The sequence below is a fragment of the Macrobrachium rosenbergii genome, chromosome 21 (genome assembly GCF_040412425.1).
Source record: "Macrobrachium rosenbergii isolate ZJJX-2024 chromosome 21, ASM4041242v1, whole genome shotgun sequence".
NCBI classification, from domain to species: domain Eukaryota; kingdom Metazoa; phylum Arthropoda; class Malacostraca; order Decapoda; family Palaemonidae; genus Macrobrachium; species Macrobrachium rosenbergii.
This window is the reverse complement of record NC_089761.1, coordinates 39948236-39971772: the sequence shown is the minus strand read 5'-3', so window position 1 is coordinate 39971772 and position 23537 is coordinate 39948236. Positions and strand designations below refer to the sequence as shown.

Below are 23537 nucleotides of genomic sequence, written 5' to 3'. Positions count from 1 at the left end.
ATTTTATTTATTTCTCGAGTCTGGGGCAATAATTTTACGACATAACATCCCACAAAACAAAACAAAACCGACTATTTCAAGTCTCACTTCCCAAAATCATCTCTATTTATCTCTGTATAATAATCGTAATATATATCTGAAATCTTAAGCGAATCGTATACTTCGGAGGAAAAATATAGGAAGCTGCGATACGGTAACTAGATCCAAGACTTTTGGCGGCCAATTTTCAGTTCCAATAATTCTAAGTCTTATTTACAGACCTCTTCTGTTGGATGGTATCCCAGAGTCCATAAGCTTTCCATCAGACCTCTTGATCCTTTCAACGGCATAGAAAATTTGTTTCACTTGTTCACTACTTAGTACTATGCTGGGATAACCAGGAACAAGGGGGAAGTTGGCAACGGACTCTGGCAGCAAGTCTTGCTGGTACTAGGTGATTGAAGGTTACGAAAGGGAAGAGAGGTCATACGAACTGGGAAAGGAAGCTAGTGGTTTGGGTTAAACCCACATGGAATGTTCTCATTTTCACGTTTTCTTTCGGTATTTCTTCTTTCGTAAATTCTTCGATACTTAATAATGATTTTTCATGTGTAATCCCAAAAAGTTTCTTTCCTGAAACATCATACGTTTGGTATCGCTTCCAGCCTGTGCAACGAACATTTTAAGGGCTTCTTTTTATGTATTTCCGATGTCTCACAGTCACAAATGAACAGGTTTCCATTATGACTGGACTAGTGTAAAGTTACTTTTTAGGTTATTATTACTCCTCTGTTATTTCATTGTCAAATATCAAACGGAGACAGAAACCAGTGGGAGGGGCTTAACAGCCTACAGGCAGCACCGAACGTTTAAAAAGTGTTAGTTTTATCGGCAAGATTTAATCTTCACAAAACTCATAATCATAACTCAATCCTGCTACAATTGAACGTTTTTGAAACTGCGAAACTTGGCATTCCTGAATGATTCATTTTAATCACATCAGTCTTTTCACTCTTAGACATCAAAGTTTATGGACGACACAAATTATTGAAAAATGACCGTTACGAAGAAGACATTCAGAGAGGAGTCAAACTTTATGAAGATCCAATAATAAGGTGATAATTTTCGGTCAGCTTTCAAACAAAAGTTCAAGGAAATTTGTGGTTCCAAAAATCGCGAGGCTCGTTTGATGCCCTTTGTTATTAATAAAAAAAAAATCGTTAATTTGGCTTTATTGTGTGACAACGAAGCTTGTGAGGAATGCACATTATGACGTCTACAAGCACTTACAGATTAGGCATAATTGTTTGGGTCTACTTCCACCATGCGTTTAAGTGTTATATTTATTCTAAATTGAAGATCCTCATTTTATACATGTTTTTCCCATTGACAGTATATATATATATATATATATATATATATATATATATATATATATATATATATATATATATATATATATATATATATAATAGGCCTATAGACCACAGACCTACTTTACATCATTCACATACCAATCTTAGACTACTGTCAATCCGGATTCTTCAACTAAATGAATTCAAAGCGGCTGTTAAACTTAAGAGTTGAGACGCCTAAACTTATGTTCACCGAGTGTAAAACGTTCAAAAGGAAAGACTTTACGTGTATTTTACTTTAAGAATAAGCAAGGTTATGTTTTTGATGAAGTCTCCTAGCGTAACCCACATTTCAAGCACCTGTTCCTCGCCATCACCATTCCCAAGACCTCTCTCTCTCCCTCTGACACAAACTCGTGCGTACGTTTAGCTTAACCTTTTTACTGGGTAATCGCGTTTGACATAAGTTGCCGTCGAACGTTAAACGGAAAATCATGGATTCAAACTGTCGTACAAATGAATACATAAAAAACTGTAAACGTAACATCCAACTGTATCATTTATCTAAAGATAGTCTTCAAAACTTTCATCTAATTTCCATTCATTCTTTGTTTGCCGATTTGTACAGAACCATAAAGCAGATATGCATCAGCAGGAGACGCTGAATGTATGAAAACTAAAACAAAGACAAAAAAGTTAAAAGTAAAGATTGTTTTTCCTTCCTTTCTTTTAAAAACAAAGAGAGAGAGAGAGAGAGAGAGAGAGAGAGAGAGAGAGATTGTCTTCATCCGGGTACCCGAGATGTCACTAAGTTCGCAGGAAAATAAGAGGAAAGTGAAAGTGGTTTCCTTGGAAAGTCGGAAATACTTTCCCGCCATTTTCATGACGTACAGATCGTGACGGGCATCATGGCTGCCAACGAAAACCGGACTTTGAAAGAGAGGTGTTGAAGGGAAACACAGAGGAAGCAAGAGAATTCTATATTCTGGAAGAAAGGTCAGAATGCACGTTATGAATGTATGTGTACATGTATACTATATTATATATATATATATATATATATATATGTATGTATATATATATATATATATATGATTTATGAGTAAATATATATGTGTGTGTGTGTGTATGTGTGTGTATTATATATATATATATATATATATATATATATATATATATATATATATATGTATGTATGTGTGTGTATGTCTGCATATATATTTACTCATAAATCATACTTATATATGTATATGTATACATATGATTATAAATTATTAGTTAATGTTTAACATATTGATATTTGATATTTCTCTTTTCTTCGCTCATAACCGACTCATGGCCACCAGGACTTTGATGTCGCGATGCCAAAGAACCTTCAATCAACCAATTACAGTCGTATGAATCTTTCAGGCTAAGAAATTATACGACATGAAATATAAGATGATGGCTGTTCAGCACGAGAGAGAGAGAGAGAGAGAGAGAGAGAGAGAGAGAGAGAGAGAGAGAGAGAGAGAGAGAGACTACATATCTGGTTTATCTCACAGACTTCGAGTGTTTAGGAATGAACTTAGGGGAGATGGCTAGCCTCTATTTATATTACAACATCCGGTTGGTCTCCATGATGCTTTGCGCGTAGACCTTTTTCTAATGGCCTCTTCCCCCCACCCCCCACCCATGACTGTGGGAATACATTCCCACAGCAGCTGGATACATTCTTTACGTGACTGCATTCTCTCTCATAGCATGTTGCCACATTCTGTATGTGGATGTATGTTGACATTTTAACTGTTTGCGTGTGCGTCAGTACATTCTCTGAGTACTGTTTGTGTATCTGAGTATATGAATACATGTTTAATATGTGGATACGTTCTTCGAGTATCTGGATACATTTAAACATGTGGATACATTCTTTGAGTATCCAGATACATTCTTCTTCGAGCATTCAGACACATTTTAACATACGGATCCATTCTTCGAGTATTCAGCCAAATTTTAACAAACATGGATACATTCTTTGAGTATCCGGATACATTTTAATACGGAGATACATTCTTCGAGTACACGGATACATTTTATTATCTGAATACATTCTCTGAGTATCCGGATACATTTTAATATGTGAATACATTCTTCGAGTATCCGGATACATTTTAACATGTTGATGCATTCTTCGAGTACCCCATTTTAACATGTGGATACATTCGTCGAGTATCCAGACACATTTGAACAAACGTGGAAACATTCTTTAAGTATCCGGATACATTTTAACAAACGTGGATACATTCCTTGAGTATCCAGATACATCTTAACATGTGGATACATTCTTCGAGTATCCAAATACATTTAAACATGTGGATACATTCGAGTATCCAGATACATTTTTTAACATCCCGATACATTATTCGAGTATCCGGATACATTCTATGAATATATGAATGAGCTCTTAGTTTACTGAAAGTCTAAACAAATATTCCTCAGTCATTTTCCTTTTTCAACAAGTAACTCCCAGCAACTTGACGAGTTTCGCTTTTGGAATTACAAATAATAATAATAATAATAATAATAATAATAATAATAATAATAATAATAATACCATGAGGCATTCAAATGGCGAAGAAATCCACAATGGTGCGGGTGTAAACATATAGTAAAAATATGTTGTGGATTTCTTCACAAATAATAATAATAATAATAATAATAATAATAATAATAATAATAATAATAATAATAATATTATTATTATTATTTATTATTATTATTATTTCAGTAGGTGAAAGCTATTCACATGGAACAAGCACACTAAAAGGGGCCATTGACTTGAAATTCATGCTCCCAAAGAATGTTGGTTTCAACCTCACACCGCAGCAGTAACTGATCATGTTATAGAGCCAGTGATTTCTCATCACCTGGGGGAGACTCGAACCCGCGGCAAACTATATACTATAGATGAATAAGTTTCAACGGAGTATTTTCAGAAAAAAAATTTTTTCGATCGACTGATTCAACTGGCGTAAAATTAAGGAGGCCCTCTCAATTCAAGGGCGAGAGCGTAGCTAACGACAGTCGCGCATGCGCATCTAAAACGCCTCTTTAAAGGCAGCAGCAGCATTCAAGGTCCGCAGAGGCTCGCATTAAGGTCCTTGCAAACGGAAGAGCGCTCTTAGTGACTTATTTATATGAATCACTAGGCTTAACGTTAGTGTTTTGGATTCCTTTCTAGAACTTTAGAACTTATTTTTATTATTAGATTCTTTTATTGTTTTTATATGAAAACTAGTTTAAAGTTTAGAAAATATTCATGATGTGCATGCGATATATATATATATATATATATATATATATATATATATATATATATATATATATATATATATATATATATATATATATATATATAGTTAGATACACACATATATATGTCTACAGTATATATATATATATATATATATATATATATATATATATATATATATATATATATATATATATATATATATATTTACACACACATATAATTATATATATTTGTATATGCAGACCTCCACAGAACAAAAAAGACACGTGTACAGAAATAAATAGCCTGCTGATGAGAAAATTTGACCAAAACGCCAATATCCCAAATATTGCTAAGACTGACTGAGAATTATCTGGTGTTATGCCATCGCCAGGAAAACCGTTCCACAGTCTTGCAGACAAGGGAATGAAAGACTTCTAGTGGGTTTTTAAGGGATACGGAAGCTTTACGAATCGAGTAGCACGCACAAACTCTGGGACAACACGAATTTACTGCTTTCAGGAAACGAAGAAAGAGAATACAGAATTTAGGCAAAAGGCCAGGCGCTGGGACCTATGAGGTCATTCAGGGCTGAAAAGGAAGTTGGCTCTAAAAAGTTTTGAAAGGTGTAACAGAAGGAAAACCTCGCAGTTGCACTATGAATCAATTATTAGGAGAGGGGTTGAGGAAAGTAAGATGGAAGAAAGAGAATATGAACGGAGGTACAGTAAGAGGAATGCAGCTAAGGGTCGAGGGGACGCCGCGAAGAACCTTAAGTAATGGTGGGATTTTAAGACATACGGAAGCTTTGCGAATCGAGTAGCACGCGCAAGCTCTGGGACAAAAAGAACATTGAAGCCTGAATCGAATGTATCACTCTAAGGAAATGAAAACCGATTTCATTTTCTGATAAAGACATCCGACTTGCCACTTTCGGTGTGTATAAGCCACAAAGGACTTTATCTCACTCCACCTATCCATATCTTTCTTATCGCTATGAGTGTATGGCCTCACAGCCTTTATTCAGCCTAACATCTGCGGTTCCCCAAGATATCTGATAAGATATCGGTCACTATCACCACTAGCGGGAGGTAATGTCAGCGATGTCTCTAGTTTCCCAATATTCTTGGAAATTCTTGAGCTTCTAAAGCCTTCAATTCAAAAAGAAATTAATGGAATTAGAATACAGAGTTTAGGCCGAAGGCCAGACTCTGGAGCCTATGAGGTCACTCAGCGCTGAAACGTAAATTTTGAGAGTAAAAGGTTACAGGCATTCTGGGGGCTATGAGGTCATTCAGCGCTGAAACGTAAATTGAGAGTAAAAGGTTACAAAGATGTAACAAGAGAAAAACCTCGCAGTTGCACTCTGAAACAACTGTTCGGAGAGGATGGAAAATAAGATGGGAGAAAGAGGCACGCTGAAAGAACCTTGCGTAATGCCTACAGTGCAGCTTGTGAGGTGCACTGACGACACTCACCACCTACGGGGCGTGCGCGCCAAAAGTAGGCCTAATTCTACTCCTCGGCATCACACCTATAAAGCAATACACCTTCGGTTGTATGAACCGCTAGAATACACACACACTCTCTCTCTCTCTCTCTCCGACCCCTTTTTCCCGTGTCATCTTCGCTAAAGCAATTTCCGTGTCTCCGGACTCTCCCGAGTCAGTGTATAGAGGTGAAATCGGGTTCACTGTCACGGTTAACATTTGTCTCCCAAGACGCGATCTAGAGTGACGTCTCGTCCGTGGATCTGCCAGATTAGTGGGTAAGGAAACTGTATCACAATGGATGTACACGACAAAGAGAGAGAGAGAGAGAGAGAGAGAGAGAGAGAATCTTATTTACCAAATAATGATAACGTAACACCTTCATCACAAGAACCTGATTACTGTAACAGAGGGAATATACGAGTATAATAGTTATAAGCAAAACACCTTCACGAATGGGAACTGATGAGAGAGAGAGAGAGAGAGAGAGAGAGAGAGAGAGAGAGAGAATATCTCAAGCTATTAAATGTAACACTTACGAAAACCCTGCCACTGAAAAAGAAAAAAAGTACTTCCTGAGAGAGAGAGAGAGAGAGAGAGAGAGAGAGAGAGAGAGAGAGAGAGAGAGAGAGAGAGAGAGAGGAATTCACTTCAATGACACATTTAATGAAATAAACAAGATCTTCTACGAGTGCTATTATCACAAGAACTAAATTCTAACGGATGTTTTCCTAAAAAAAATTCCCATGTTCAGGTATACGGGATGAAGGCCAAACGTGGAGTGGTCGAACCTATTTTAAAACACGGTGCGCTTCACAGACAAGAAACGATTGAACTCAAGGTCTATTGTAGCTTAGACCTACATCGAGGTTCGTGATCCCACGTTTGAAATGGTCGGGCGGATTTCAACGACCTTGGGAATGCTTGAGTTCACTCTGAAGCAACTTTATTACCAAGTAAATAAAAATAAATAAATAAATACGGTCTCAATGGACTCTATAGATAGATGTACAATTTAGGCCGAAGGTCAAGCGCTGGGACCTGAGATCACTCAGCGCTTAAAGGAAAATTGATTGTAAGGGGTTTTTCAAAGGTGTAACAGGGGGAAAACCTCACAGTTGCACTGTGAAACAACTGTTAGAAGAGGGTGGAAAGTAAGATAAAAAAAAAAAGAGAATATGAACGGATGTACAGTAAAAGGAATGAAAGGGCTTGCAAAGAACCTTAAAAGTAATGCCTACGGGGAACGGATACTGAACCCCTAATATACAATTTAACGATCCGCAGCCAATACACCTGTCAAAATAAAGAAACAAAAGGACAGCAAGTCAAGCACTGACCTATTAGCATACATTCACGATCGAGAAGGACAAAGAAATTCTTGCTGGCAATGAAAAGAACGTATTTCAAGTGTTACACCCAGTCAGCAACTCGTATGGACCCAGTCCGGGCAAAACTGGTTTAGTCCGACTTATAAGGTAAAACCCAGAAGGAAATTCTTGATGGTGGTAAGCAAAGAACGTCTTGGAAAGTGTGTGGTGAAATTTATTCTATAAGTCGTAATCTACCTTTGTTTGTGGGTAATTCTCTGCTGTAATTTTTTGGAATGGAAATGGGACATAGAATTTGACCCAAAGGCCAAGCCCTGGGGCCTATGAGGTCATTCAGCGCTGAAACGGAAATTAACAGTAAGTAGGTTTGAAAAGTGTAACAGGAGGAAAACCTCAAAGCAGTTACACTATGAAACAATGGTTAGATAGGGTGGGAAGTAAGATGGAAGAACGAGAATATGAATGGAGGTACAGCAAAAGGAATGAAAGAGGTTGCAGTTAGGGGGCCGAAGGGACGCTGCAAGGAACCTAAGTATTGCCTATAGTGCACCACGCGTGGCATACTGACGGCACTAACCCCCCTACGAGGGCTGTAATATTTTGGACATCAGTTGTATTCATGGGCGCTGTTATGTGTGTGAGAATTTGCTCAGCGAGTTAATGGCTATTTTCACTTTGTTCCACTTGAATAAGCGCATGATTCTGAATCAAAATAAATGGCACCACAATAACAGCCTTGACAGGCGTCACACAATCAAGAGGTCAAGTGAAATGCGGCCTAACCCATGTTGCAATCCGCACCGCACAGCGCATCAAGTGTCCTGCTCACCGATGTGTCAGTACAGTACGTGCGTTAATGCATTATTTCCAGTTTTCCGTTTACGTCACTGAGGATGATGGATCCTAGATATATACATGGAGCATCGGATGCCAAGCAAGTTTTATTATTATTATTATTATTATTATTATTCAGATGATGAACCCTATTCATATGGAACAAGCCCACCAAAGGGCCCACTGACTGGAAGTTCAAGCTTCCAAAGAATATTGTGATCATTCGAAAGAAGTAACAGAAGGTAAAGGAAAATACAGAAAGAGACGATCAGTTATTATGAAAACAGATAAATTAACAAATAAATAAATGTAAGTAAATTACATAGGAGTTTCATCCACAATCCATCGTTTCAACGTTGGCAAGTGGCAGTGACTGTTATTGACTTCTATCTTGGGCCACAAGATGTTGGAAGAAACGTCCTGATATTCACACAACACACCATTTAAACCAGCATTTTACATAACCCCTGACATCGACCGAACCTTAGAAGAAACGTCCTGATATTCACACAACACACCATTTAAACCAGCATTTTACATAACCCCCGACATCGACCGAACCAAACAACTCCATCAGCAGTCACATTTACGTAAAAGACTCGTCTTTTATTTGTGTAGTTGTTGCTATGTCTAGTTAAACTAACTTTAGTAAGCCTAAGAGTCTCAGAAGTGAAAATACTGTGGATTTTGGCGTAGATGTCGCATACGCCCAATTTCAAACCTTATCAAATGCGGACATTCTATCCTGGAAATGTTTTGTTAGTTCATGAACATTTTGGACTGTTCATAATAATAATAGTAGTAGTAGTAGTAGTAGTAGTAGTAGTAGTAGTAGGAAGTCCCAAAATTTTAGCTATCAACGATAGCAACATTCAAGCAGCAGCGAAGCTGGCGGCTATCAAGTTTGATCAGTGATTATTTATCTAATTACTCCGTCGTTTAGTTAATTATGTTGGAGAGAGAGAGAGAGAGAGAGAGAGAGAGAGAGAGAGAGAGAGAGAGAGAGAGAGAGAGAGAGAGGAGTTCCCACGTTGCAGATTCGACCGGCTGAAAATAAACACCTGTGCGAAAAAAACTGGCAGAAGCGTTAAATGTCACGATATCGTAAACAAATAGACGCAAGATATTTCTCATCACCTCCCACGCTACCGGGACCCCACCTACTGAGAGAGAGAGAGAGAGAGAGAGAGAGAGAGAGAGAGAGAGAGAGATCTGTATAAGCATACTGCCAGCTAAATTCGTACACATCAACGGCAAAATGGGTGTCTGCAGTACTGGCGGTAGAGGCTACTACAGTAGTACCATAACTGCTGTTTAAATGCTTCACTCACTATCAACATCATACCAGAATTATGGGAACTATTTTTAATTGGGATGACACTAAAAAAATAAACCCTTTAGAAAAATTAAGGCAAAGAAGAGGCAACACTGGTTTACCGTTTTCAATAAACGGTACGTTGGAAAATAGATGCGTTTATCATCCCGTATTTCAGGATAGGTCTAGTGCCGACATTCTTAAATATGCAATTGTTTCACAGTTTTGGGTGACAGGATCAAGGTGCATCTTTAAATAATCATGATAAGAATAGTAACCTATTTTGTCCGCCAAATCGTCGACAACAAAACTGCATTCTCGTCGTTCAGATCGAATCGCTATATTTCACTGTAGAACATCTCGCCTCAGTAATTTTGTGCATTTAAAATTCGGCGTATTAAGTCTGATGAAATGCATATACAGGCAAAATAGACGTTTCAACTAGTTTCACCAAAACCTACCGAGTTCTAATTGAACTTATTTTTACTTATCTCTTTCAAAGTAATAGCTTGTTTGCCTCACATCTGCATTAACTATATAGCAGTTCGCTGCTGGTCAGTTGTAATTGCTCGGCTCGACTTACAGCTTCTGCGTAATGCGATACCTAACTGCTATGCAGAACCAGCAGCTGCCTGGGGTATCACAAGGTAGGAATGTTCCTCACTGTTTTTGTTATTTTTCTCTACTTCTGTTTTATTCATCCTCTCCTTTTTTCCTCACAATTTCGTTCGTTCTTTTTCGCCTTCGTCTCCCCTGTTTTTAAAAACCATTACTTATTCAAGCAGCAGTTAATTTTCGATCACTTCTTAGACTTCCTCTCAACTTATGTCACTTATTCTTCATAACCCACTCAACATTCTTCCTGTTCTTCCCCGTGCTTAGTCATGGTATCATTTCTCATTCTCTTCTTCTTCCTCTTCTACTTACGCAACATCTTGGGCTTCTCTCTCTCTCTCTCCAATTACTCTATTTCCCCTGTCATCTTCCATTATTCCTTCAACTAGAGCGTCTTAACAAACGACCTTCAAACACTGGCTAACTGCTCAGTCCATTGTCCTCCTTCCCCCTACCACCTCGTTCTGGGCGTACGTGTTCTTTAAAAATTTGCGGTATGCTGACGGCATAATGAACTCGACAGTATATCCTAAGGCCTCAAAATCTTTTCCTGAACTCATTCATATCATGGAACAATACTGAAGCTATAAAATGCACACAAACACACACAAAATATATATATATATATATATATATATATATATATATATATATATATATTTCTATGAAAGTAGTCTGTCGGAAAACCATCAAGATAATGTGGCTGATTCTTTATTATTGTTGTTCATAGGAGATTATATATATATATATATATATATATATATATATATATATATATATATATATATATATATATATATAATGTATATATGTGCTTCTCATGGAAACTGTTTAAAATTAACTATACACGTGCAAATTTTATGCCTACTTGTGTGTGTGTAAGAGAGAAAGAAAGAGAGAGAGAGAGAGAGAGAGAGCGAGAGAGAAATTATTAAGTTATTATTAAAACGTAAGAGAACCCTAGACCACTTCCCATTGCGAAATCACAGAGTTAAAGGAACTTCGGAAAATCCGTGGGAACGGTTGCATGTGTTGCTTCCTCCCCCCCCCTCTCCTTCTCTCTCTCTCTCTCACACACACACTTACACACATTAAGATAATCACAATCACTGCCTTGTTTTGCTGGGCATAGTTAAAAGTCATTGCCAACAAGGAAAAATGTCCACTTTTTGTGTGTGTGAACATGAGACCACTCAAGTTACACGTTTACAGTCACATTACGTGTGGTGTGTGTGTGTGTGTATATATATATATATATATATATATATATATATATATATATATATATATATATATATATATATATATATCAAGTTACACATTTACAGTCACATTGTGGGGTGTGTGTGTATGTATGTATATATATATATATATATATATATATATATATATATATATATATATATATATATATATATATATATACACAATGGGGAGGGGTATATGCATACAAGGGCACAAACACGCACAGTAGGCCTACAGTACTATGTAACATTTGCTTGCAAACGCAGTTGGAAGCACCATCGAGTCATTCATTGAAGCCCACGGTAAAAAAAATATACACACCCCGTTAATGAGTTAATATCCATCTTTTCGTAATTATGGTCGAGATCATTAAAAAAAACACACACATACACACACGGTACGAGTAAAAGCGACTCAAGGCAAATCGTACATCAAAGGGCAGTCACTCAATAAAAAAAAAAAGTTTTACTCCGTCTCTTTGAAACTAAGCGAACAATTTTCAGCACGAAAGCACAAAGAAAAATCGTCCCTTTCCAATAAAATAAAAACGCCATTTAACAAATCAAACTTAGCAATAATTTTCCTAAACACCGATGATCACGACAAAATACAATCAGCAGCAAGAAAACATAATTTAAAAAAAACCAAGACACAACACAAAACCATTATGTAAACATTCTCATCACAGAGCACAACGAGAAGTGAACGAGAAGAGAGTGCGGCACATACCTCCTCTAACGGTCTCCGCAGCCAGACTGAACTGAAGTCTGAATTTCTGCTTCTCTTATGCTCTGCTGAGTCTGGCCCGGTACTTCTACTTACCGGGTAGTCTCTATAAGCATCTTCTGCCCAGTTTCTATCTATACACGTCATTTCTTATTTTTATACATGCCTCAAAGCACACAGTCTTCTCTTCAATACAAGTTTACATTTTTTATGTTGAATAAGGTTGAACTGCTTGAATTAGTATTAAACTCCGATTGGACGATATTGGTGATTACTTGTATATAGTGCATTTTCCCATTAAGAATAGTGTTTTTTTTATATTTACTTTGAAACAAACGAAAAACTACATTGCCTCCAAAACATTCCGTAGAGCTCATACGTATGCTATACTCAGCAAGGACAGGAAAATCCATGCCTCAGGCTCAGGCTTACGTGTCCTCGTAGTACCAGTTTCTTTAAAAAACAGGAGAGAGAGAGAGAGAGAAAAAAACCAACGATCACTTTTTTCATTTCAGTCCAGTTTGTACTTCCCCGCTCTTTAGGTAAATTTTGTCAAAATAATTGATATGGTAAAGGCTGCAAGGTCACTTTTTATTCGATCAGCCGAGGGTAATATATATCTTTGCTATATATTTACGTTATCATGGCTACATGCTGCTCTAAGACCTGGAGCCCGTGCTGGCATAAGGCAAACTTAATCAACAATATTCATTATTATACCATGCTAGTTACTCGGTGACAATGTTACCCTGTTCTTAATTAAGCATCACTGGGAATTTCTGATTTTAGACTCAGATGCTGTTATATGACACCAGTTTTTCCAGAGTTAGCACTTTCAAACGACTAAAGATCTAGATCTTATTATCCGTAAAAATATCTTGTGGTAGCTTTGTCCCTTCAAGCACGCCTCCCTCTTGGCAGCACGGGGATTTTTACAGTTAGAAGGCCATCCGCATGTGATGAAACAGATCCTGTTTGTGTGTATATTAGGCACACAGGGTAAATTACATGACATAGGCCTAACAGCTCATAGGAACCAGGCTGCGGTCTCCAATTTAATCCCCGTCTCGTTAAATCCACCACCGTTATTATGAACTCCCGGCTTTCAGTTGCCAAGTTCGAAAGGCCTGGGTTTAATAAGGACGTTATATATATACAAAATTCAGAAGGCCAGGAGAATAGCGTCTTTCAGATTGTTAAACGGTACTTTCTTATGAAATATATGACATACATCAAATTAACATTACATCAAACCGACTTATGACGTCATGATGGATTCAAACCATCAAATGCATCAGTCCATTTGGGATACTGTTTTTATTGTATACCTTCATAAATCTGTGTTAGTTTATCACACTGAGTTATATCAACACGTTCTTCTTGTATCCATGTTTAATAAGTTTGTTACTAGTACTCTAGTCATTTGAAAATGATATATAGTCCACGGAGACGTGGCAATATCGAACAATATGTATAATACAAACCCCATAACTTTGCTTCTTGTAGACGCTGCCAAATGAAATAGGTATTTTAAACTGAAATTGTTTGCTTTATTATTCAGTTAAACGAAAAACTTTTTATCCCTTACTTTCAGTTTCAGTGTAAAAAAATGAAGCCTTATGATGTGATTTTTTTCTGTTTAGTACTAATTCTTTTATTATATATCTACATATTTTGGTATACATGTTATATATAATTTTTTCTGTTTCAGTTTGTCTCCCGCTCTTGGGAAACAGGGTATCATCTTTACATTTGAAGATCTGACTTAAATTTTTCATCTATACTATAATTTGTGTTAAGCACAAAATTGAATTTAGTAGTGTACAAAAAAAAGTTAGCAAAATCTTGGCCTAGACTCATGACCATACCAATACAAATATTCCGTTTCAAAATGAAATCTTTAGTATATGTACTTTTATATATATATATATATATATATATATATATATATATATATATATATATATATATATATATATATATATATATATATATATATATACTATATATATAGGAAAAGGAATTTATTAGTATCTCACAATAGACTTTCATTTGATCTTTATTTGTAAAAACAGAGAAAACAAAAGAATTTTACAAGGATGCTTCTACTTCTTCTTTTCCTTATTGTAAACATGACTATACCCCTCAATTAAAACGTAAAAAGATACTTTAAGCAATTTACACTCATTCACTGCTGTGGACTGGAGTCGCAACAGCTATGGCTAGAGGTAATTTATGCTAAACACTGAAAGTCAGAGAAGTCTTGACATAAAAAGCCCTCATGAAACAATTTATAAGTCTATAAATGCTTTGTAGCCGTTAAACTATACATCCAATATCCAACAATTTTCCCATCTTTGTGGCATAATTGAAGTTGCAAGCCCGAGTGATATGCATTTTGGTCTCCATTCAATTTATGGGAAATAGGATTTTTATGAAAATGGGGACCCTAAATGTGCAGAATACGAAAAATGTAAGAAAAAAAAAAGCATAATTAATAAAGCTGGTAGTACATTTCTAATTATTGTGTAGTAGTAGGCCTATATTCTGTGAAAAGTTTCATCAGTACAGTAGTGAAATAACTCAGTGGCTATCGAGAAATATTTAATATTTCCCCACTGTTTTGCATGTGGGTGGACAGGTGGGCCTTCACGCAATCAAAATTGCAACCATAGGGTGATAAACATAGCCTAGGAACCCTTAAACTGGAGTTGTGCTCTGGGATTCTCAGCTCATGTAATCTGGCCGTGGCACATAGGCAGTTACTAAATCGTCGCCATAATCTGGCTTTGGCACATAATCACAAACTGCCTCCCCTTCGTAATCTGGCAGAGGAATAGACGGTGCCTTAGGATTGTGAGGGGCGAATTCTCGAATCTTCTCGAGCGGCCTGCTCGCGGGCGTGGAAATTGTTCTGGATCTCTCTTCGCGTTGCTGTTGTGATCTGTTTTCTCTGAAGCTACGGCTTCTCGGTTTCTGCTCTGGGGATGAGAGAGGTTCCTGTGGTCTCGTTGCGTTTGCGGGAAGTGTCCTTCGAAAACCGTGATCTCTTGGAGGGAAAGGATCCTCGTGGTTGGGTGAGCCGGTGTACTGTTGGTTCTGTACAGGCTGCCGCTGGGCCTGCAGCCTGTCTTCTTGTGGAAGGCATCTGGCTTCATGCCCTAGTGGTGGCGTCGGAGGGCGTGGTGCTGTCCGATAAGCAGTTGGATCTGAAACTTGCCTTGGTGGTACTCTGTCATTTTGCACTTGTGGAGGCAACACATACTCTTGTCTTTGTGGGGGTGGTGGATAGTAACCCGTTGTTTCGAGGGGGTTAATGGCATTTGGCGGCACATTGTTCATGGGCATCATGTGTCCAAAATCTCTGGGAGAATTTTGGTAAGGGTACCTTGTTTCATGACCTACTGGTAGCATTAGAGGGCTTGGTACATTTTGATACTCTGCTGGACGTGAAAGGTGTCTCGTAGGTGACAGGTCCTGTTGGGTTTGTTGCGGTGGTAAATAATCTTGGCTTTGTGTGGGTGGTGGAGAATAAACTCTATGGGGAGGAGGTGGTTGTGTATTATAGTACCCTGAAGATGGAGGATATCTACTTGGTTCCATCATGGTTCTATCCAGTGACAGAGGGTGAGGATGGGGATACTGTTCAGCATGTCTGCTGGGCATGGCTGCTGCTGCTGGAGGATATGGTTGCAACTGAGGAGGAACCTCTTGTCTGTACTGCATTTGGGTGGATGGCTGCTCTCTGCCTTGGGCCCCAGCGTAGTATGGGCCTACATTCGGCCCAGGTCCTGGCACGCGAGGTGGCAAATCAGGAGGTGCCAACATCATCGCCGTGATTCGATCTGAAACGGATTCACACGGGGAAGGAGGTCCGTTGCTCTCAGCAAAAGCACCCTGACTACGACTGCTCTGAGGGAGGTGATTGCTGGCTACTGGCTGGGTAGGAGGTAGGAAGTTGGCAGGTGGTGGCTGGTTTTGCCTCATTGGTTGTTGGGGAGGTAATGGAGACATGCCAGGCAGTGGAGACCATGTTGTTGGGAGGGGTTGCCTTCTACTGCCAGAGGATATGCCGTTCTGTAGCAAAGGCGGCGGAGGTACGTCATTCTCGATGAAGAGAGGATTCGATGTCTCTTGACCTGGGCGTAGCTCAAACTGGCTGAAATCGAGATCGAGGTAATCGTCTTGTGGTGCATAAGAATAATTGGGAGCTGGGAACATCTTTCTTGAGCCTTTTTTTCTTTTTTTTCACTGCCTCTGAAATCATCAAAAGTAAGTTTTAAGTATGATTGAAACTTCGAAGAAAATGACTCGCATAGCGTTATACAACGAATTTCTTTTGAAAAATTAGAGTCTTATGCAGCTCGTTTCATCCCACTTATGCAATGAGCTCATGCAAAACAACTATCATACAAACACAGGAATCGGTAATTCATCTTTGCCACTATTTTGACACATGAAAAAGATTAAGAATATCTAGAAAACAAATTTTGTACACAAAGCATTGTCATTATTATTATTATTATTGTTATCGATGCATTTATTCTCTTGCAAATATAACTCCTAGATGGACTATTGAACTAAAAGGGAGAGTACCACCCTGTTATCAGATTTCTTCGTAAGACCAGTCAACCTATCTCTTCCTACATTTAACCCGCGAAAATGTACCATTCTTGCATGGCCTGAGTCAGTGGCTGTTACTTTTTCCTGTACTGCCAAGTTTTGGAATTCTCCTTCTGCTTCTGTTTTTAAACTCTTGATAACCTTTCTTCTTGTCTTTATGAGGAGAAAGATCTGTCAAAGTTCCACCTTCTTCCTTATTTATTGCTTTTTTTTTATTTTACTTTGGAGGTGGGGGAGGGGGATGGGTGGGAACTGGTAAAACACTCATTCCTCACGCCGTTGGACGGTAGAACAGCCTCTCAGAGAATGTCGCGCAATCGGAACTTCAGAAGTTCAAGCGAAGTTGCGATACATCAGCCTAGTACCATTCTCCTTGCATTGCAACACATTTTAATCTATTTATTGATTTATTCTGTCCATTTTAGGTTGTGGGATTTCTTCTTTCTGTATTTCCATTTACCTTCTCTTACTTCTTCCTAATGAACACCACCTTCTCTGGGAGCTTGAAATCCAAGCCAATTAATGGCCCCTTTGGTGGGCTTGTTCCGTATGAATAGTTTAATCTTCTGAATAATAATAATAATAATAATAATAATAATAATAATAATAATAATAATAATAATAATAATAATAATAATAATCTGTTGCTTTATCTTGCTTTACCTCACTACCACCAAGTGTAAAGCTCTACATATTGTTAGCCAGAAAGGAAAAGGTGTCTCAGATTAGCAAGGACAAGTGCTGACATGAGGCCATCCTGATTTGATACTGTAACAGACAGATAAATATAGATAGATAGACAAAGAGATCGGTAGAGAGAAAGGTAGATAGACAGATGGATAAAGAGACAGGTAGATAGATAGCTTGAGAGACAGATAGACTGTAAGACAGATAGATAGATAGAAAGATAGATATATAGGTAGTTAGATAAAGAGATTGACAGATAGATAAAGAGGCAGGTAGACAGATAGATAGATAGATGGACAGACAGATAGATAGACAGACAGATAGATAGATAGATATGTAAATAAACAGATAGACAGATCCCTCATGGCAACTAAAGGTAGCCGTAGATCTTGCTCAGGCAAGGCATCAGCATCAAAGACCGCAGAGTGATCGTCATTCGTTTGCAAGAGGGACAACAGCAGCCATTCCCTCCTGCGGAGGCGACCGGAATAAATACACACCATGAGCAGTAATACTCAATGGAGCCATTTCAACTGCTAGACCACTTAACTTGTCGTGAAGCAACGAAGATTAATTAAAAAGTGAGAAAAAAGAAGATTTCAAGAACAGATAATAACGGATCAAAGAAAATGTTCCACTCAGCGATTGATTACATCAATAAAATCCAGATAAGATTAAAATGAGTAATGTTCTGTGTTGCCAGCGCTGTGGATGATTTTTATCGCTCGCTCAAAACACTCAGACTATGAAAATTTCCACGAAAATGAAAGAAAAAAATGATAGCACATGAAAATGTTAGTCTGACTCGCGTTTCGTGGAATGATTAGGTAAACAGATCAGCGGCTGGCTTGGGCTAGAAAAGGGGATTAGGTCTGCCCTTCCCACCGGCCTCTCTTCTAAGGAGAAAAAATGACAATATTAATCGCATGTGATTGAAGGTGTTTACTCCAGTTAAATGCATGCAATAATTAAAAGAATATCTAAATCGTTGATAAATAGATGAACGAATAATTAAATTATTATTGTATTTATTATCTCTGATGAATTGTAATTTCGGATATTTTCATTCGCATTTTTAGCTTTACTTCTTTATGAGTATTATTACATATTGCCATTTCTGTTACCCAACAGAGAGAGAGAGAGAGAGAGAGAGAGAGAGAGAGAGAGAGAGAGAGAGTCTTATGAATAATTCGACCCTATTGGAAAATTGAAGACACCTCCAGTATTTTTTCATCTTTCTCCCTCTCCTTGCCTGCGACTCACAACAGTCGTCTAACAACTAGGTACTAATCCACTGCTTGGGTCAACAGGGGCATATTGGATTTTAGGGAATGCGACCATTCGTCCCCCTCTATAATTTGTGAGGTTGGAGCTCTTACCACTGGGCCACGAGAGAGAGAGATAGAGAGAGAGAGAGAGAGAGAGAGAATGAATTATTTTTAAAGAATAATAATGATACTAATGAGAGAGAGGATGAATTATTTTAAAACAATAATACTAATTAGAGAGAGAGAGGGAGAGGATGAATTATTTTAAAACAATAATACTAATTAGAGAGAGAGAGGGGGGGATGAATTGTTTTAAAATACTAATACTAATTAGAGAGAGAGGGGGGATGAATTGTTTTAAAATACTAATACTAATTAGAGAGAGAGAGGGGGGGATGAATTGTTTTAAAACAATAATAATGATACTAATGAGAGAGAGAGAGAGAGGGGGGGATGAATTGTTTTAAAACAATAGAAATATTACTAATGAGAGAGAGAGAGAGAGAGTATGAATTATTTTAAAACAGTAATAATGAGAGAGAGAGAGAGAGAGAGAGGATGAATTATTTTAAAACAGTAATAATGAGAGAGAGAGAGAGCTCAAATTTATTATTTTAAAGCAACATTGCAAGTAATAATATCTTGGAAGAACACCCCTCTTTAAGGCAAACTTCTTTGAAAAGAATGGCACCCTGTATGCAATATAAGCTCAACGGCATAAGGAGTGCTATTTATGTCAGAGAAAAAAAAATAATAATAATAACAATAACAATAGAAAGTAAGACCAATAAAAACTACACGAGAACATGAAAGCACAGTTCGCCATGACGTCAGCGCGATCGCCTTATCTTTATCAGGATTTCCACTTTTTATTTATCATATCTGTGGAATGCAGGGAGGTGCCCACTGCTCACCCCAAACCCTAAGTTACAGCAGTTTTTATGGCCGCCATTAAGCAATTACATTTTAGAGAGAGAGAGAGAGAGAGAGAGTGTGTGTGTGTGTGTGTGTATACACTTACTGTTACTAGGCTATAGTTTCACACACATATCTGCTAAATCTAATCTCATCCCTACAAATCCCTTAACTCTGGGCAGCTTGTTTAAATTCAAGGGTAAACTTGACCCCTTGATGACCTCGTGTGTTGTGGACACGTTCAGTTGCTCAAAAATGATGTAGGGACTACGTGGGATCACGCAGAGGGTATAAGGGTCAGAATTGATTGTCACAAAGGTATTAGCTATAGTACAGGTAACAAACTTTCAAATCTTGACTTTGCAGCATCAAGGAATTATTATTATTATTATTATTATTATTATTATTATTTAGAAGATGAACTCTATTCATATGGAACAAGCCCACCGCAGAGGCCACTGACTTGAAATTCAAACTTCCAAAGAATATGGCGTTCATTAAACAGAAGTAGCAGAAGGTAATGAGAAACAGAAAGAAGAGATCGCTTATTAAAAGAAATTAATTAATAGATAGATAAAAAAATATAAGCATGATTTCCAGTACAAAGATTTTGAAATAACAAGACGGGGACTGAACGGTAAACTGTTGATAATTCTGGAATCTTTGTTTATCAAACAACTTGTTCCTCAATTGAACACTTAGCAGTCTTCCTCGACAACTCGATACCTTACGTTTGTTCCTTTAGTCACTTCGTCCTTCCTTCCTCTTTTGATGCCTGGTTCTTTTGCGCTTAGTTTTAATTCTGTTCTTTTTGATATATTATTTCTCTGAGATGCACTTTCTCTTTTAACCTTCCTTTGTGTGTCTGTTAGTACCAAATCTTGGAAGGGAGAGAGAGAGAGAGATTATGCATACATAAGCAAATCACATATGTATCTTAATGCACTAACCTGTATCATAATGGAAGTTATCGCAAGTAATGTCTCAGAAGCACAGCATCTGTGATTCCCGTTTCCATTCGATCCTTGTAACCTCTTCTTCCAATCAGGAAAAGGAGGTGGTGTCCTTTGGAAGTCCTGCCTTCTTGGAATCCCCAAGACCACCAGCCGTGTGCTCTCCTGCCGCCAAGACTGAAGCCTCGTGTGGTTAGACTGAGCGTAATCATTTAGGAACTGGTGACAGGCTGAAGAACAGCCCGGTTTATCTTATCTTGCGTTTTACGTCCAATCAGACACGGCGAAAGATAATGGATTTTTTTAATATATATATTTAGCCTTCATGGAATCTTGGATATGAGGAAATGCTTAAAGCAATGTTTGGTTTTCCACTTGATGTAAACAGTGGATTTTGTCACTGCACAATCATGGAATGAAATATTCAATTTAGGCCGAAGACCAAGCGCTGGGACCTATGAAGGTCGTTCAGCTCTGCAAGGGAAATTGAGAGTAAAAAGGTTTGAAAGGTGTAACAGGGGAAAACCTCGCACCTGTAATATGAAACAATTGTTAGGAGAGGGTGGAAAGTAAGATGGAAGAAAGAGAATATGAACTGAGGTACAGTAAAATGAATGAAAGGGGTTGCAGATAGGTGTCGAAGGGACGCTGTAAAAAACTTTAGTTTATAGTCCTACCAGTGGGAGATTTCGCAAGCGTACTGGGGTCATATTCCCCTGCCAAGGAAGGATGATAAGTCTAGAATATTCGAAAGTGCAGATGACCTGCATAAATGTTGGGTGTAGGCCTATGTGATGGAAGGTGTAGTACAAAGAGATGGACAAGAATACCCTAAAGAACATTTTATAGATTACTGGTACAATTCTGTTGCTTCATTTGTAAAAGAAGATTTATACGATACGAGATATAAACACACGTTTCGTGACAAGGGAATAGCAGAGTTTTGATCCAAAACCATTTGCTTTGGTATAGATAAGGAATTTATAAATGGTCTTACGGATATTTCAGAGGAAGAAGTCTCTGAAAAACTAAAGTAAGAGCGTTTGCAACATAATGATACAAGTTTTGTACCGTTTAATACCATTTCAACATCACCTAAAACTGAACGCCGTAGGGGTCTAGCGCCGTCAGTGCACCCGACGCCATAGGCATTACTAAAGGGGGTTTGCAACGTCCCTTCGGCCCCTAACAAAACTCACTTTTGAGCCTTTTACTTCTACCTCCAATCCAGCCTCCTTTCTTCTGTCTTGCTGTCAGACCTCTCTGTCTGTTACTTTAGTGCAATTGTTGGTTTTTTCTCAGTTCCACTTGATGATTTACCAGTTCTTGAATTTTAGCGCTGAATAAATTGCACTAAATTAACTAAACTACCTAAAACAGTAGTCTGCAATTTCAAAGGATATGCTTCCTGGTAAAAAGTGATCAGCTTATAGTATACTGAAGGATGTTGGTATCTCACATGTGACAGTACTGAAGGAATCTGAAAAAGCAAACAAATCACTCAGCTAACGAAAATTTGTTGAATACTTTGTGAGGAAAGGGACTAGACTAGACTAAAGTATATGAATGCTATAGCAAGGTGCCATTTATTATGTGCTTGCGTGGCAGTCTGTAAATGGTACTAAAGGTTCTTTGTCAATGCCTTCTTAGGCCTCATCTGCATCACTGTCTCGTTTCTACTTAGCTGCCCTACTTCTTCAACTGCTTCTTGTTTTAATTCTCTACTTTCATCCAAGAACAAATCCTTCAGGGTAGACCTAACAGCCCAAAGTGCGACACGGTGATCCGATTAGATTAATAATTATAAAAAAAGTATATAAACATGATGAAGGAAAAGATGGAACCAGAATAATGTGGTATGAAAAACAGCATTATGTTAACAATATACAAAACCCAGGGCCACTGCTAATTAAAAGGAATGGTTGAAAAATATCGAATCAACAGTTGTCAATTTGGCTTCATGCCAGGGAAATCAACAAAAGAAGTAGTCTGTAACGAGGTCACTACAAAATGCAAAAGGTTATACCATACCTTGGGAAGGTATCTGCCAGATTACAAAGACAAGCAATCAGACGAGCTTTATTGAGAAAAAAAAATAACAAGGTCCTGGAGAGATTCACTGACACAGCAACATTATTGTGACGTAACATAAGATGTGTAATGAAGGCTGTGATAAATATATCATAAGAATTTTCTGTCTGTTTATCCTAGGAGTGCAGAAAGGGAGGCCCTGGGAGCTAATTGTGTGTGCAGAACATGGTGTTAACTGCAGAAATGGGAGAGGCTGTACAGTAGACATTTTGGAGATGGAGGAATGGAATCGAAGAGAAGGAACTAATATTCATTGCAAGCAAAATAAAAAAATATTAACTGGAATATCTTTAATGGCATCCGCAACACCATCAGCTTTCTTCTTAGTGATTTTTCCTGAAGCCCTTGTGGATTTTTCCACTAAAATCATTCTTTTCCTTAACTATAAATACATAAGTTTTTCTCTCTATAGTAGGAGCTGTCATCTTCAATTAACTTTTTTTAAATATATTCGTCTCCATGATATCATCGATCTTAGAGTCAGTGACCCGGGGAGAGGTAGTCGTGTCAGAACATACCTCTGAAGTTTAGCAATTTTCTCATCCCTCGCAGCAATTAGAGCAGCACACTCTACTATCTCACTTTCCTCTTTCATCATAGGTAGTTGCTTTTGCATAGCATTATTTATATTCACCAATGAAAAGTCTCTATCATATCACTTAGGACAGGGCAACTACAGACTTCTGATGGCTATCCTTACAATGTCGCAAAAAAAAAAAAAAAACATTATATTCACATCCTGCCCGATCCTTATATTGTCCTGCATCAGATAACAAGAGGTAAACGTACAATTCATAGCGGGAGTTTTGTTGGACTCCGTTGCATCACCCTGAGGA

At 37.8% G+C, this 23537-nt stretch overlaps 2 protein-coding genes across 2 annotated transcripts in view; both read right to left on the bottom strand.

Annotated features, from left to right (window-relative positions):
* LOC136849983 (carboxypeptidase B-like) overlaps positions 1–12291 on the bottom strand; it is a 68029-nt gene extending 55738 nt beyond the window's left edge. Inside the window, exon 1 of the mRNA XM_067123524.1 lies at positions 12168–12291. The gene's annotated coding sequence lies outside the window, so the exon portion shown is untranslated. The remainder of the gene's footprint in view (positions 1–12167) is intronic.
* A 1916-nt stretch (positions 12292–14207) lies between these two features.
* LOC136849982 (uncharacterized) lies at positions 14208–20846 on the bottom strand. Its single transcript, XM_067123523.1, has 2 exons — positions 20608–20846; positions 14208–16421 (listed from the first exon to the last, which is right to left on the bottom strand). Exon 2 carries the CDS (start codon positions 16383–16385, stop codon positions 14892–14894), a length of 1494 nt encoding a protein of 497 aa, XP_066979624.1. The 5' UTR covers positions 16386–16421; positions 20608–20846; the 3' UTR covers positions 14208–14891.
* Between the last annotated feature and the right edge of the window lie 2691 nt (positions 20847–23537).